General features: G+C 35.2%; 1 protein-coding gene across 1 annotated transcript in view; it reads left to right on the top strand.

Annotated features, from left to right (window-relative positions):
• The window catches only part of CFTR (CF transmembrane conductance regulator), a gene marked incomplete at its 5' end in the record, with an annotated part of 112,437 nt that overhangs the window by 48,852 nt on the left and 46,011 nt on the right, over positions 1 to 17,574 (top strand). Inside the window, 9 exons of the mRNA XM_083366547.1 lie at positions 269 to 355; positions 3,641 to 4,346; positions 4,995 to 5,123; positions 6,491 to 6,528; positions 7,368 to 7,639; positions 10,171 to 10,250; positions 11,997 to 12,147; positions 12,721 to 12,948; positions 13,647 to 13,747. Of these exons, the coding sequence (XP_083222673.1) occupies positions 269 to 355; positions 3,641 to 4,346; positions 4,995 to 5,123; positions 6,491 to 6,528; positions 7,368 to 7,639; positions 10,171 to 10,250; positions 11,997 to 12,147; positions 12,721 to 12,948; positions 13,647 to 13,747 (1,792 nt within the window). The remainder of the gene's footprint in view (positions 1 to 268; positions 356 to 3,640; positions 4,347 to 4,994; positions 5,124 to 6,490; positions 6,529 to 7,367; positions 7,640 to 10,170; positions 10,251 to 11,996; positions 12,148 to 12,720; positions 12,949 to 13,646; positions 13,748 to 17,574) is intronic.

Raw genomic sequence — 17,574 nt, 5'->3', positions numbered from 1 at the left:
AGTCAGAATATTATACCATTTAGTTTAATGGAACTTACTTATGGAAAAAGGATATATAAGATTAAAATCTAATTTTCCATAATTCCTGTATTTAAAGTGTTATAACTACCAATTGCTGCATTTTGCCTATAATTTCTTATTTAATTTAATGAAAGAATTTGCTTTGGCTGATTATGTTTTATCATGTATAACAATAATAAAATCAAAATAATTAATCAAAACATAAATTTTAATGAAAGCTGACTAAATTTCTTTGTCATCTATTTAGAGCAGTGTATAAAGATGCTGATTTGTATCTCTTGGATTCTCCTTTTGGTTATTTAGACATGTTAACAGAGAAAGAAATATTTAAAAGGTAGGATATGTTTTATATATTTGGTTAACTGGTATATAAAATGATATTGTACAATGAGATAGCAAATAATTTATGAAGAGCAGTGTTGGCATTCAGTAAAAAAATCTAATAGAAAACATCAGTTTCTGAAAATTGTATTTATTAAATTATTTTAGAGCCTATAAATAAAAGCAAACAACTGCTGCAATTCTAATAAATTCTTATACTCATTTCCATTATTCCAATCTGAAGATTAATGTTTTATGGTTATATGTACACATTAATAATTCCACTAAGCATGATAACATTTTCTGCTTGTTGAACTTCTTTTTTAATTTAGCATTATCAGGTTTATAATGGAATTTAAATGATCACCATCCTTTACAAATACTTGTGTAACTGAACAAGATAATTGAAGATCTGTTAATCCTCTTTATAAACCTATATGATGGCATTTTTGTTCATCACTTACAAACATAAGAACCAACAGCAGGTTAAAATCCCATTTGGAGTACTCTTTTATCTTGAGGAGCCAGAATAGAAAAGGAACTACAGTAGAACTATAAAAGCCTTATCCTTGCAGCCAGCTTGACCCATGTCTAGAACAGGCCAGCAATCATTTTTGGAGAGCAAGAATGGATATCATTATCCTAAGTTCACTTTCCACCCATCATGAATGTGATTACCAGGTTCATTTTCTTGTTCTTTTTGAAAGTGGTGTTTTCCTGCTTCTGTCAACTCAGTGTTTCCAGTGTGCCTGCTGCACTTTTAAGCCAGTCATGCACTTTGATTGGTTTCTTTTCAGATGTAAGAATATTCCCTTCATGCTATTTTTCCGGCTTTTCCTGAGTAAAGCCTGCTGCAGCTTTTGTTACTGTATGTCTTTCTCACCAATATAATATTGTAAAACTTTCCTGACATGCAGAAAGTTTACAGATTGAAACTTGCTATTTTTTACTGTTACTTTTCCCCTATTTTTTCCTTCCTTCCTTCCTTCCTTCCTTCCTTCCTTCCTTCCTTCCTTCCTTCCTTCCTTCCTTCCTTCCTTCCTTCCCCCCCCATTGGAGCAGTGCTTCTTCATTTTTCCAATCACTTCCAATCATTTTTCCAATCACATTTTTCCAGTCACTTCCAATAGTCTGCAGAAGACCATATTCAGGAAAAATCAGAAAAATGCATTTTTTTATTATTCATTCATTTAGTTAATTTAAGTTCCACCTGATTCTCAAACAACTCTGGTGACACACAATGTAGAAAAACCAAATAAAATTTAAAATATAAATGCAACAGATGGGCATTCCACACAAAAACATTTATGAAACCATTCCAGAATCAAAAGTCCTGAGGAAATAGTCAAATCTTTAAGGCCTTCAGTAATACTACTACGCGGTGGATCAGTGGGTTAGGATGCTGAGCTTGTCGATCAGAAGGTCGGCAGTTTGGCGGGTTGAATCTCGATTGCCACGTAACAGAGTGAGCGCCTGTTACTCGTCCCAGCTTCTGCCAACCTAGCAGTTCGAAAGCACGTAAAAATGCAAGTAGAAAAATAGGGACCACTACGGTGGGAAGTTAACAGCGTTCCGTGCGCCTTTGGCGTCTAGTCATGCCGGCCACATGACCATGGAGACGTCCTTGGACAAGTGCTGGCTCTTCGGCTTTGAAACGGAGATGAGCACCAGCCCCTAGAGTCAGAAACAACTAGCACGCATGTGTGGGGGAACCTTTACCTTTACCTTTAATACTACCACATGGATCTCAGGAAATTGGGGGGCTTCTTTCAGAGAGCAGTGGCTATAACAGAGAAGGCATGATTTTTGGGTCTCCAGGACAATACTGCTTAATCAAAAGTACCTGGAGTATACAAATTCTTTTGATCCATACAGAAAAGATGGGAGATAGGCAGTCCCTCAAATAACCTGGCCTTATGCAAGTTTAGACTTTGTAGGCAATAACCAGGACCTTGAATCACACCTGGAAGTATACCAGAAATCAGTACAGCTTTCAAAGTGGAGAGATCACATAACTGTATGAAAAGATGCCCATAATTACCTGCAGCATTGCATTCTGGACTAACAGAAGCTTCTGAATGGTCTTGCAATTAAAGTAGTTGATCCATGAGACAATTTCTCCCCCATCCAGAACGGCATAGGGTGGGCTTGAAAGATACAAATGGGTATCATATTCATGCTGATATCAAAATCTAAACCACTGACCCAATCCAGTGGTTTAATGTCATTATTAAACATGAGGAAAACATTGACCCTTGTGGTATTCCACAGATGAGGGAGCCACTTGAACTTGTGCTGAAGCATGAATAGAACCATAAAATGATATCCCCAATTCCCAATCTCTACAGCCAATCCAGAAGGATTCTGTGGTTGATTGTATTAAAAGGCACTGAAAATCCATGAAGATAAGGGGGGATGGATTTTAATTTTTATCCTGCCTTTATTATTTTTATAAATGACTGAAAGTAGCCAAAACACATAATACTCCTTCCTCATCCTATTTTCTCCACAATAACAATTCTGTGAGTTGGGTTGGGCTGAAAGAAAGTAATTGGCCCAAAGTCACCCAGATGGCATTCATGCCTAAGGTGAAAGTAGAACTTGCCCAATTTATAGGTGTACTTTAATCACTGGAGGATTGCAATAATGTTCTTCATATATACCTGGAGAGCTACTAGAGGAGTTTTGGGAAATGCAATTCAGGACTGGGAATTATAATACGGGTACTTTTTAGCTTACGACCACAACTGGGATCAGAATTTCTGTTGCTAACCAAGGCAGATGTTAAGTAAGCCATGCCCAATTTTATGACCATTTTGGCATAGTTGCTAAACAAATCAATGCAGTTGTTAAGTGAATCATGCAATCATTATTTGAATCCAGCTTCCTCCATTGACTTTGTCAGAAGCTGGCTGGGAAGGTCATAAATGGCAATCACATGACCCGAGGACACTGCAAACGTAATAAATACATGCAGGTTGCCAAGTGCTCAAAGTTTGGTCGCATGACCATGGGACTGCTGCAACAGTTTTAAGTGCAAGTCACTTTTTTCAGTTCCATTATATCTTAGACTGATAGCTGAATGAACAATTGCAAGTTGAGGATTACTTTTAATCAGATATCGAGCACAATTATGATTTGCCTGGAAAATAGTGTTCTTTTTCAATCCCTGAATTTTATTGTCAGCTAAATGAATGTAAGACAGCTTTCTTAAATTAGAAAGCACTCGTATAATAAAGTCATCGATATGTACTACCTAATTTCAAAACTGCATTTTTCTCTTTTTTTTTTCCTGAAGTTGTGTTTGCAAGCTTATTGTCAATAAAACTAGAATACTTGTCACTTCAAAGTTGGAACACTTAAAGATAGCAAACAAGATATTGATTCTCCATGGAGGAAGCTGTTATTTCTATGGAACATTTTCTGAACTTCAGCGTCAGCGACCCAACTTCAGTTCTCAGCTGATGGGATTTGATGATTTTGACCACTACACTGCAGAAAGAAGAAACTCCATTCTTACAGAAACATTGCGGCGTCTCTCTGTTGATAATGATGGCATGGCTTCACAAAATGACATGAAAAAAACATCTTTTAAACAAACTTCAGATTTAACTGAGAAAAGGAAGAATTCTGTAATGAATGCACTAAATTCTAGCCGCAAATTTTCTCTCATGCGAAAAACATCATTGCAAGTCAATGGTAAGGAAGAAGGTCTCGGAGAACCAGCAGAAAGAAAGTTATCTTTAGTACCAGAGTCTGAACAAGGGGAGGCAATTCTGCCTCGCAGCAATGTATTAAATTCAGGACCCACATTCAGGGGGCAAAGAAGACAATCTGTACTTAATTTAATGACCAGAACATCAATTCATCCAAATCAAAGCATTTACAAAAAAGGCAGCATATCAGTCATCCATCGATCTTCTGAAGCAGACATCTATGCGAGGCGTTTGTCTCGGGGCAGTCTGGTAGAAATAACTGAAGAACTTAATGAAGATGATTTAAAGGTATATATTTCAAGTTATTGTAGCTAAATGGTTGTCAGTGGTCCTGTTTCTTGGACACCCAGCTTGGTATTGCAAGATAATATTTCCAATTCAAAGAATCATTAGCTTTTAGTTTAATATGCTGATACATTTATTAAGAAAACATGTACAAAAAAGGATACATTAGGGGAAATTGCATTTGGAAGTGTCCTTTCATTTTTAATGATCCTAAATAGGACTTTCTGTTTCAACTACAATAGCAATACATAAGGAGAAATCTCAAAGAGAAATATTCCTCTTGCTTTTAAAGAGCTGTGAATATGAATGAATAAGAGGGTAAACATAAAATTCTTAAGCACATTATTGTCTAAAACAGAGGTGTCAAACTTGCAATGTCACGTGACATTCGCAATGTATCACAACTTTTTTTCCATTGCCGGCAATGGGGTGGGCGCGGTTTTGGCATGACGCATCCAGCCTGCGGGCTGGCAGTTTGACACCCCTGGTCTAAAAGAAAGCTGGAAACCAAAATTGTAAGCATGTCTCAACAACAGTTCTCATGAAAACCAATAGCAGTAACATCTAGGCTTATACTGGTGATAGCAGTAGGGTACAAAGAAGAAGTAATTTTATAGAACAGTCTAATTATATTCTCAATTATTTTGCCAGGAATGTTTCTTTGATGATTCAGACACTATGAATGCAGTCACCTCATGGAATACATACTTCAGATATATAACCATCCACAAAAAAATGATTGTTGTGTTATTTACATGTTTTATTATTTTTTTAATTGAGGTAAGAATATAACAATAAATTTGATTTTAAAACAAATTGCTTATGTGACAATTGTAAATAAAAGCTTTCTCATTTCATACATGCTGTACAAGATGTATAGAAGAACAGAGATCTAATGAAAAAAGAATGATAGAAATTTACTTGCTTGGGATGGAATTTCCATTGCTAATTGATTTGGTCATTAGGTGAAACATCATGTGACTGAATTGCTTAGCAATGAAGGTTCCAGTAGTTCCAGTTGAGGTCATTAGCCAGACTCCTTCTCTGCTATGTTCACTTCCACCTCCAGTTCCCCACACCCACCCATTTTGCCCTTTATATGTGCTCTTTTGGCTATTTTGCACTCTGTTGCTGCTCCCATCTGTATCCTCTGCCACCCCTTATTGACTTTCATTGTTTTCTTCCTCCTGCTGCTGCCTGGTCGAAGTAACTCCTGGACCTTTCCGGGTGTTCGTGAGGCCTCCCAAAGGCTTCCCTAAAGCCTTTTGCAGCCTTTGCTGGGGGCACCACAATAGCTATAAATTCAAGCATCAGCCATAACTGCATTCATTTAGCACTGTCTTAAATTTGAAGTCGCTAAATAAATAGTAATTAAGCAAAGACTGTCTATATAACAAAAACTTAGCAAATGTATTGATTCTTGTATTATTTTACAAGTTTATTAATTATTTATTATTATTTATGTTAAAAGATTTCTATGGCTGTCCATCTTAAAACAACTTTTGGCAGTTTCCAGCATTAAAACTATAAAACAATTAAAACATATAAAATCAAAAGCCTATCACCTCAAATGTAAATTTCCACTATGTTAGCCTAGATACCAGTATGTTTTGATACTATAACTTTTTAATTGAGTGATCTCCAACAATATGCATGCAGAAACATAACATAATATGTTACAAAACACATTCACTGGACAAAATAAAATACAGAAATGTATACATTGGGAGAAACAAATATGAAAACAAAAATAAATTTGATTCTGACTTTTTTTAAAAAAAACCCCCAGCAAATTAACGTGGAAACAGGAAGAAATATGATTGGGAAAATAAGTAAAATTGAAATTGACAGATGCACTCAATTTTCAAGGGGTGCTTCTACAGGCCTGTAGATAATAAAATTACAGCACCTGATATAATTTCCTTGTACAGTATTATTAAATTGTAGTTTGGCAGTTCTATTTTATAATTGGTCACTTTATAAATTAGAGTAACACTGGACATAAAACCTTCAGCTGACTTTATACATCTTACCATTAATTTGTGAAATTAGACATTTTATACAGTAGAATGTGGAGGAAATCTATAGAATGCAAAAAATGAGACATCTAAGTATGAATTAACTATCTATCCATTTTCTATTTTTAGGTGGCTGCTTCCCTGTTTGGGGTATGGTATATCAGTAGGTGAGTGTTTATATTAAAGATTTGTGTGTGTTACGTAACTGTAACATTTCAATGGGGCTAAGTTTTAATATTTAAAGCCAAACTAATTATCACATGCCCAGTTAGACTGTAGTACATGATGTTCGTTGATCTCAACAAGATAAGCATGGTCTGCCTAGTTGGTATGCTAGGAAATGCCCAGAACAGGCAATGCAAGGAAGTTGAAAAGACATATCAGATGCTTAGTCCTACATGGATAATTCATTATTGAACGCTACAGCCCAATTCTGCACTTTTAAAGTTTTCTGTACTATACAGTTATTCTCTACTAAAAATAAGTTCTTTGAATTCAGTGGGATTATTCCTATGTAAATGTATAAATAACAGCTTTCCTGTTATCTTTTTTTGGACAGAAATATTTTTATCAAGTGTGGTAGTATAATAATAAATGAGGAATAATGCTAACAACAACAGCAATTTTGATGTCTTATAACTTTATAAGACATCAAAATTGTTGTTGTTATCATTATTCTTTGCTCCTTTTCAAATGCCTAATCATAATAAATTCAAGTCATATCCCTTTAAACAATCATTTTTATCAAAACTGCATTCTCAGAAACTATTAAATTGTGATTTCAGTGCTAGTATGACATATCATGCTTTTAAGAAATGAAACTCAGTATGTGACTGTAAATTTATAAATGACTATAAACCAGGGGTGTCAAACTGCCGGCCTGCAAGCCGGACATGTCATCCGGAAGCCGCACCCACCCCATTGCTGGCAATGGCAAAACCGTCCCGATACATTTGACATGCCTGCTATAAACTTATAATAATATGAGTTTGTGTCTGCTTTATAGTTCTGCTGTTTCACCTCACCCGAATAAAACAGAGTCAACAAAAAATCATTCCTCTGATGGACTGGAGAACAGTGCAGTTATTATTACTGAGACTAGCAGTTTTTATATCTTCTACATTTATGTGGGTGTGGCAGATACCTTGCTAGCCCTGGGGATCTTTAGAGGCATACCCCTGGTACATAGTCTTATAACAATTTCTAAAACTCTTCACCGCAAGATGCTTCATGCGGTACTTCAGGCTCCTATGTCGTCCTTCAACAAACTCAAAGCAGGTAACTCAAACTAATTCAATATGCAATAATTTTTATATGTTTAGCTAATGTTGAGTTTAGGCAAAGAAGACATTTGTGATTTATTCCATCATTCAAAATTTGCAAACACACTCAAAGTTTCAATAATCAGTTTTTTAAAAATCCAAAGATATTGGAGATAGACATTCAGAAACCATCTGGATATTTAAGAATAGAAGGCATTAATTCTTTTTTTTTATTAAAGAGTTTTACAAAAACAAAATTTTACAATATATCCCCAAATCCCTCCCACCCCAAACCCACCCACTTCCCCCCCACTTCCCAGAGCTAAGTACAGGATTATAGTTACAATAATCATATTCTAAATAAAAATTATGCATAATATACAATTAACCAAATTCATAATGTGCTTTAACTCCCCTTTAACATACAGTAACTACAAACAAAGTACCAATAACAATATCCCACTAAAATCTACTCATAAGCTAAATGGAACTTTTTAGTCCCAAATTTGTTCTGAATATAATTTATCCATCTCCTCCAAACTGAAATATATCTTTCCTGTGAATGATCTTTCAAATAAGCAGAAATCTTAGACATTTCTGCAAGATTCGAAACTTTAAACACCCATTCTTCTATAGTGGGCAAACTATCCTTCTTCCAATATTGTCCCACCAGTAACCGTGCTGCTGTTATCATGTTCAACATCAAGTTAGTTTCTTTAACATCACAATCTACAACAATATGATTTATTACATCATTCAAAATTTGCAAACACACTCAAAGTTTCAATAATCAGTTTTTTAAAAATCCAAAGATATTGGAGATAGACATTCAGAAACCATCTGGATATTTAAGAATAGAAGGCATTAATTCTTAATTGAAGTCCATTACCAGCTTTCACACATGTTTGCATATATTAGCATTAGCATTAGATCCTGACATGTTGGGCAGCATGTATGCATAAGTATGGCAAATTTAAAATGCAACAGAGATATCATAAAATAAAGCATTTATAGCAAAGGCATTTGCTAGGCATTTAGGGCAGAATGCGACAATTCAGTATAGCCAGCTTGGCAGGGCCAGCTCACTGCCACCAGCTCACCACCACCAAGTTGCCTCTGCCGGCTCACCTCTGCTTCTGTCTCTGCCAACTTACAACCTCTAAGTTGTTGCAGGACAACACGGCCAATTTGCTGTGGAGACAACTTGTCAGTGGCAGTTGGAGGTAGCACTGGGTGGGCAGGCAAGTGAACGGGAGGAGTTTGACGCGGCAGTGGCAAAATGTGTATGAAAATGGGACATGCCAGGCCTCCACCACCTCCCTGCTGCCTGCCTGGCCCACTGCTGGAAAATGGCCTGAACATTGCCACTGCTGTCTAACAGCCCAAACTCCGAACAGCTAAGAGCTCAGTGGTGTGGTGGTGGTAGCAGCAATGGAGATGTGTGAAAATGGGAAGCTTCCAGCTGCTGCTGCTCTGTACTCTGCCCACCCACTCATTTTCCCATGTGCTCGTCTCTCCAGCTGTGTCGGCTGTGTTGCGATCCTGCAATGACTTGGTGGTATGAGTTGGCACAGGTGACTTGGTGGCTAGCTGGCAGCAGTGAGCTGGCTGCATCAAGCTGGCCACATCGAGTTGTCCCATTCCATCATAGAAAGTTTAATTTTAAAAAATTAAGTAAGCAGAACTTAACTCAACTGCACAGCATATTTTTTACAAGTGAAGTTCGATAAAAAATAGAAGCAATTATTTCTGAACACTGTGATAGGTGTACTAGATGAGGAGGAAACAGTTGGTGAATCTGATGCTTGCTTAAACTCATCTATGATGTCAAATATTTATTTATTTTATATTGTTTATAATCTGCCCTATGTTTGAAGGACTCAGCAGCATATAGTAAATAGAGCCATCTATTGGTTAAGGCACCAGGCTAGAAACCAGGAGACTGTGAGTTCTAGTCCCATGTTAGGCATGAAAGCTGATTGGGTAATTTGGACTTGTCATTCTTTCCCAACCCAACCCACATGACAGGGGTATTGTTGTGGAAAAGAGAAAGAGGAAGGAGTATTATGTATGTTTGACACCTTGTGTTACTTATAAAATAATAAAGGTGGGATTAAAAGAAATCTAATAAATAAATAAATAAATAAAGTTTAGAATGTATAACATTATTGCGGGCTGCCTAGAGCTGATTGGAAGATGCATAGGTATATAAATGTTTTATATGAATAAATAAAATAACTTTATAACCAAAAATATGTGAATTGTTACCTCATGTGTGAAAAATTTAAATTATTAGGCACATGTCTTCTCACCATTTATATATTAGCATATAAATCTTTCTATCTAAACATTTTACTTTAGATAATCTGAATGTAAACTAATCCAGCATTAATCAGTACTATATGCTTAAATATACTGCAAATAAGCTCAGGAATGTTACAGTAGAATTTTAGCATTTTAGTTATTCAAAAAACTCATTGTTTAGTTTAACCAATATTGATAAAATATTCAGTTGATAACTAACTTATTTTTCCCTTCAACATATAGGAGGAATACTTAACAGGTTTTCTAAGGATATAGCAATACTGGATGACTTATTGCCACTTACAGTATTTGACTTCATTCAGGTTTGTAAATGTTATAATAAATGTTGCAAAATTTGGAACAGCATAAATCATGAATCTTCAACTATGTTAGGATTATCCTGAGTTTTTTGTCCCTAAAAATACCTTCCAATAAATCACCAAACAGTAGCTCCTTAGACAAAAGTAAGAGACAACTACTTTCTTCATTTTGTGTCTTTAAGAAAGATATGGTTGTGGTCCCCAACCTTTGCAGCTTGGCAGCCCAGAGGTGGGGCAGGGAGAAGGGAACCAGTCTTTCGCTCACACAAGTCGAACTACGTGCACAGCCCGGTTCCAAATAAGCCATGGCCTAGTAGTGAGCTGCGGCCCAGGGGTTGTGAATCCTTTCTTTACAGCACTCTCCCAGCAGTTTACAGTGTCAGCACATTATCCCCAACAATCTGGGTCCTCAGTTATGTTTCATATTATAAATAGCATGATTTATAAATTTATGTACCCACTGGAACAAAAGTGTATAAAAACACAATTGGGTCATGATTTCATTATGTTTGCCATCATTGTGGCCTGGTGGTGATGGTACTGTACAGAAGGGTTCTTATCTATACTGAGGTGTAAATGTAAACTAATCTAATTATTTTACAATATCTAACCTAATATTTCAATAAAATGCTGCTGCTGCTGTTGTTGTTGTTATTATTATTATTATTATTATTATTATTATTATTATTATTATTATATTTCATCTTGCTGCTAGGCTATAACCAATATGTTGATCAGATGTCATAATTTAGCAACAATGCATGTCATGTCATTTCATAAACTAGCCAGGAAATACATTTTTATAAACTAATGTCATGACTGTTTAGCAGCAGCTCATCCTCCAGTCCTCCTCAAATCATATAAATCTTTTGCCTTTTTATTAAAATAAACATCTAATTTTAAATAAATGCATGATTATTTTAATTTGGTATATATGAAAGCAGTCTCTCTCAATTCAAAAATTCCAGGAAATGTATAGGTGATCTTGAAAAATCATAAAAAATGAGTAGAATATCAAAAACTTGTGCTAACAAGATTGCAAATTGTGTAATTTTGCATGATGGAAATATATCATTAGGATCTATACCAAGATAACCTATTTCAGAATCAGAAGTCTCAAACTGAGTGACCATACGGTGACCAAGTTAGATTTCAAGGGAATACACACTGAAAACAAACTCAATATCTGCTATTGCCCTTCAGATATTTTGGAGTTGAATTACAGATAGTCCTCTACTTACAACAGTTCATTTAGTGACCATTCAAAGTTACAACGGCACTGAAAAAAGTGACTTAGGACCATTTTTTACAATTACAACCTTTGTAGGATCCCCATGATCATGTAATCAAAATTCAGATGGTTGGCAACTTATGACTGTTGCTGTGTCCCAAGGACATGAAATCACCTTTTGCAACCTTTTGACAAGCAATGTCAATGGGGAAGCCAGATTCATTTAACAACCAGGTTATTAACTTATCAACTGCAATGATTCACTTAACAAGGTCATTAAATGGGGCAAGTGTTTCACTTAACAACAGAAATTTTGGGCTTAATTGTGGTCATAAGTCAAGGACTAACTGTACTGATCTGACTGTGGAGACTAGAATGGTAAATCAGAACATTTGAATTGCACCATATGGAAGAAGGATAATTTTATTATAGTAACCTTAGGGAAATTACTTCCTCATAACTTGTAAACTTTTGTGGAAAGTTTGCTATATCAGTAGTATTTTTCTTTCAACCTGCAGTTAATGCTCATTGTGATTGGGGCTATAGTAGTAGTCTCTTTCATACAACCCTATATCTTCCTGGCATCTGTGCCTGTGATAGGAGCCTTCGTTATGTTAAGAGCATACTTCCTGCACACATCTCAACAGCTGAAACAACTGGAATCTGAAGGTATGATCTAATATAGACATAAATAAAATGAAGAGATTTTCTCTGTTGCTTTTCATCCAATTCCTATTTTAAGATTTCATCTCTCTGAATAATGTTCAGTTCTTGTCCAGATGCTGATATTAAATATTAAGAATGCTAAGTTTGAGATGAAAGAAAGGGAACCATAGACATAACTATAGTACAGCAGAGGTAAAAGTAAATTTGGTATATCTATCTGTTTATAGAAAATTTACATTAGTAAATGGATTCTGTTTCACATAGAACACTAGGCAGTTCACGAATTTCAGAAGTAATTTACAATGGGATAGCTTCAAATACATAATATGAAATCATAAAATTAAAATAATATATAAAAATATATTATCAAAGTACTATAGTATCAACACTATATATACGTTTTAATGAAATATGATGATTACATACTATTTTTAATGTTCTGTGACATGATGCAACTAGAAAAGAATGTATGTGATGGAACACAAGTATTAGTTATTTTTGAATCTTTATGCAATTCATTTTTAAAGAAATAATAACCATGTATTATTTTTATTTTCATATTTGCATTCCTTATAGCTAGAAGTCCAATTTTCACACATCTTGTTACCAGCTTAAAGGGACTCTGGACATTGAGAGCTTATGGACGGCAACCATATTTTGAAACATTATTCCATAAAGCTCTAAATTTGCATACAGCAAACTGGTTCCTGTATCTATCTACGTTACGTTGGTTTCAGATGAGAATAGAAATGATTTTTGTAATCTTCTTCATCATTGTGACCTTTGTTTCTATTGCTACTACAGGTATCTATATCTTTGTGTTTATATTAAAGAGAGAAAAAGAGAGAGAGCAAGACCTATTACATATAGAAAAAATATGCAGATTTAAATAATGGACACTATATACTGATAGTTTAATCAATGTGCTTTAATTGAGAATGATTAATGTATTTTTTTATTTTACTTTTTTATATAGAAAAGTTATGGCTGCCTATATTGCATACATCAACAGTGCATAAAAACTAATATAATGAAATATGTATTGAAACACCAAAACAAAATTAAAATAATCATAATATAATAACTGAGAATATAATAAACCCATGACGCAAGCCACAACCCTTAATTGGCTCACCTGACATCACAGTCCAGCGCTAGGGGGAAGAGTTACATCTTCACGGACTCCCAGAAGGCCAGAAGTATCAGGGTCTGTCTGATACTTGGGGTAGTGGAGGCTGTGCCATGAGACAGCAGCTGTTACAAAGCAGATGTGTTCTGACCATGTGTAGTTGAAGCTGTTACTGCTAATTTCCCATTGCAAGAATGATTGCCCTAAATTTAAGTGTTGCCCTAATGAGCTGATAACTGAGGATATCTCTTCTCTTTCCCTTTGTGAAGATTTACCTATGCATGAATGTGTGCATGTATGCATGGGTTTTATATGTGTGCAAGCTAGCACAGCTCACATATGCTGGGATTTTATTCATGTTTCTTACTTGTAGGTAATGGGGAAGGAAAAGTCGGCATTATTCTTACATTAGCCATGAACATTATGGGAACATTGCAATGGGCTGTGAACACAAGCATTGATGTGGACAGTTTGGTAAGACCTTAAACATTTCTTTGAAAGTAAATATTTTAATAAAAAATATAATATTCATAATAATTAAATAAAAGTAGAAAAAGGAAGTAAACATTTTATATTCATTTAGCAAGCTTATAAAATATTTTACATTGTAGAATATGCATTTGGTGTTATCTTTATAACTAAAAATAAGTATGTATTGATATATGATTTGTAAACCACATTTTTTCTTTAAATTTGCTTCTCCATCATTGCATGATGGAGTGCACATCCTCAGTCTTTTGTATCTTTGATTTTATTTTTACAGACATCAATGTGCAAAGCTGCATAGTTGCAGTTAAGAGCACTGCTGGAAATGATTAATTTGCATGTCAAGGAACAGTTTCAATTTGGAAAGTTTCTTATTTATTTATTTATTATTTATTTATTTAATATATTGCTGTAAGCATGTAATAGATCCCTAGCAGTTAATACACAAAATATAAAATCATTGTTGTTTTTAACTGTGGTCAGCTGCTTAGAATCACTTGGGCGGCTATATAACTTGAATGAATGAATAAATAAATAATAAAATAATGAAACACAGCAATTAATTAAAATTCAGAATGTAATAATAATTGATCTACCAAACCAAGATTTAAAGCACTATGAGACTGGTAAAGTCAGGAAATAAAAATCATATGTATTTCTGATTTAGGGATAGTTTTGTGCCCATATTTTATTTTCTGAATATTGCCATTCTTGTTTGACTTTATGTTATCATGCCAATTGCCTACAGAGAGAAAGATATTAATATAAGAAAGATATTACAATTTATTTATTATTATCTTTCATAAAATGGTAGGGGAGAGGGTCAGAATAAATTAAATCTCTGACAGTAAATTATTCCTCAAGAGGGACATAGCAGAAATATACTATCTTCTATCCTTGGACCATTTGACCTCTCAAACTAGATATTAACAGATTTTCTCAAGTTGTCTGAATCAAATGGGTTAATTCAGATTAAAAGACGTGGTCTTGCAGATGCCTTGTGAAATTAGAAATTAAAACCACTAATCTGCAACTGGAAATATATTTTGGCAACCAATTCAAAGCTGGCCCTACAGGTGTAATATGTTCATTGTGTCTAAGTCTAGGTAGCAAGTGAGCTGCTGCATTTTGTTCTTAAAAAGTTTCCTAGTGGTCTTTGAATCCAACCTACTTTTTTCAGATTCCATTGCATAAGAAACAGACTAGCAGAAAAAGAACTAGCTGACCACTACTTTTTCTCTATTTCCCCACCATGAATAGGTTCTTTCTCATAAAATGTACTTTCCCATGAGAATTGCTCATATTGTTGTCTTAGAATTAAAAGGTCAGCACAGTGGTCAGATTCAGCCAGTTCGCACCAGTTCAGCAGAACCAGTAGCTAATTTTTTGTTGCCCAGGCCCAGAATGGACTTCTGGAAGCGGCATCCACACAGAGAACTGGTTGTTCACATATTTGAATCCCACCACTGGGTCAGCATAATAGCTGTGTTTAAGAAAGTATCATTACTGTTGAATTAAATACAGTACAAATATGCCATCTGCATATTTTAACTCTATTTTCAATGAATAAAAAATTATAAAGCACTCCTTCCCAAGATGACTGCTGAACATATGGGACTTTCTTTCTCTTACCCAAGTTTAAACTGCCTCCCCCTTTCTTTGCACCTCACTGGCTCCATGGGGAGTCAAGAATTATGTTGAGGTGGTGGGAGACACCAGAGATGGAATCTGCATATCTGACAGTGAAGGCAATCTACCTTTTCTGGATTTCACACAGGATCAAAGCTCAAAGCAGGGGCATCCCAAACTGCATAGGAAGGACACATTGAAACCAACACATACACAAACCACCACTCCTAATTCACACAAAGGACCAGTCGTACTGCGGCCAGCGTCAACTTCCCTCCGTCCAGTGTGCTCCCACAGAGAGGGCCTCCTCAGGGTGCCTCCGATCAAAGAATGTCGATTGGTGGCCCCCAGGGGGAGAGCGTTCTCTGTGGGCGTGCCAGACCTATGGAACCACTTGCCGGTTGAGCTCCGGACGGCCCCCAACCTTCGCTCCTTCCGGTGCGATCTAAAAACATATCTATTTGAGCAGTCTGACCTGGTCTGATGGGTTAGGGTTGGGGTTTTAAATACGTTTTAATTATTGTTTTAACCTTGGGCATTTATTTAATTGCTTTTAACTTTTGTATCCTGTTTTGTATTTATTGCCCTGTACACCGCCCTGAGTCCTTCGAGAGAAGGGCGGTATAAAAATATAATAAATAAAATAAATAAAGAAAATAACGTCCCTGAACCTCATTTTCTCTGTAGCCTACCCTCGAGAGCAGAGCTTTTGTTCTTCAGACTAAAATCTCCTTTTGCACAGTATGTCTGGATTTCAATTTTCTTTCACTTGGTCTTGTATCACCATGGCTCGTAGAAACCCCAAATTATTATCTTAACACCATGATTTTTTGTTTTTGCTGCCAAAGCCAGTGCTTTGTCAGGATTCGAATGGGAGCACTTAGGAATGACCCAAGATGACTTTTGGACAGCTGTGAACCCATGTGGGAAGGGAAGTCTCAAAGATTCTAATTCCCTTTGAAATTGGTTGGAAAGAAATTGGGCGTAACCATCTTTCTGTCAGAAGTTTCATTTTCTTAAGCACACATGGGCTATTCATTTTCACTTCTTAAATTTACTGTTTCACTTTGTTCTTTGCTTTTAAAAGTTGATTAGTGGTTGAATGCTGATTTATTTCAACTCCTTGCTAGACTCTATATGTTTTTTCTTCTTTTGCTTTCATTTTGATTTATGTTGTTTTCAACAACCTTAGTTCTTGCCGCAAGGAAAAAGTGTGGGTTGATTTTGTTTTTTGGGGGTGATGGTATCGTCCTTTCATTTAACTTATATTAATACTGGGTTATTAGCACTGGATTTCTGTATTTTTTTGTTAATTTGCAAAATATTTGGAGTTTTTTAAATTTTTCTTTTAACCTTGGATTGAAATATCCAGAAAATGCCTTCTGCTTCAGTGTTTTTTTATTCTCTGATCAAATTATACAGAGCAATAATGGATCAGATGACAGACAACATTCAGTTTTTAGTTGAAAGTTTGATGCAGTGATAATGCTTGTGAAAATACAGACACTTTTAGTTTTGCACAAATTAGATACACAAATTAGGACTTTGATTTGAACCAAAGAGATATTCTTACAGCTGTGGAACTGAGTTGATTCCACACATCTCTTTGATGCTTAAGTCTGCATTTCCTTACAATACTAGCAGCCTAATTGAACAGGGAAGTGGCAAATTCTTTTTTCCCCATGATGACCAAGGGAGATTGAATAATAGTTTTATTACACCTAACTGGAAATCATTTCTATCTGGACTTTGGTGGAAGATAGACTTATTCGGAAGACTAAATATATTTTATTTAATTAGACAACAATTGATAAGAGATTAAGAAGCAAACATGGATATTTGATCCAGGATGAACTACTTTTAATTTTTGGGATCATTTGGGGTAGATAAGATGCCATGGTAAATTTTCTATGAGTGGTTTACAGTTTTGTTAACAAAGTTTTGAAACCTTAATTTCATCTTTTTTATTATCTTTCTTATTGTTAGTTATTTTGTCATTAATATAGTATATAGACACAGACCAATAATTTGCAAATAGATTTACCAGGTTTTTTAAAAAATGGGGGGGGCTGTTTTGCAAGAGGTGGGAATTAATACTGTAGTAATGCATTAATCAGTATTCAATTGGGGATAATATATGTATTTGGATTGGGGATTTTTGCATCTTTTTAATGTCTTAAATGTTT

This window comes from Vipera ursinii, assembly GCF_947247035.1.
Source record: "Vipera ursinii genome assembly, chromosome: 6".
Lineage (NCBI taxonomy): Eukaryota > Metazoa > Chordata > Lepidosauria > Squamata > Viperidae > Vipera > Vipera ursinii.
This window is presented reverse-complemented; position numbering and strand designations above follow the sequence as displayed.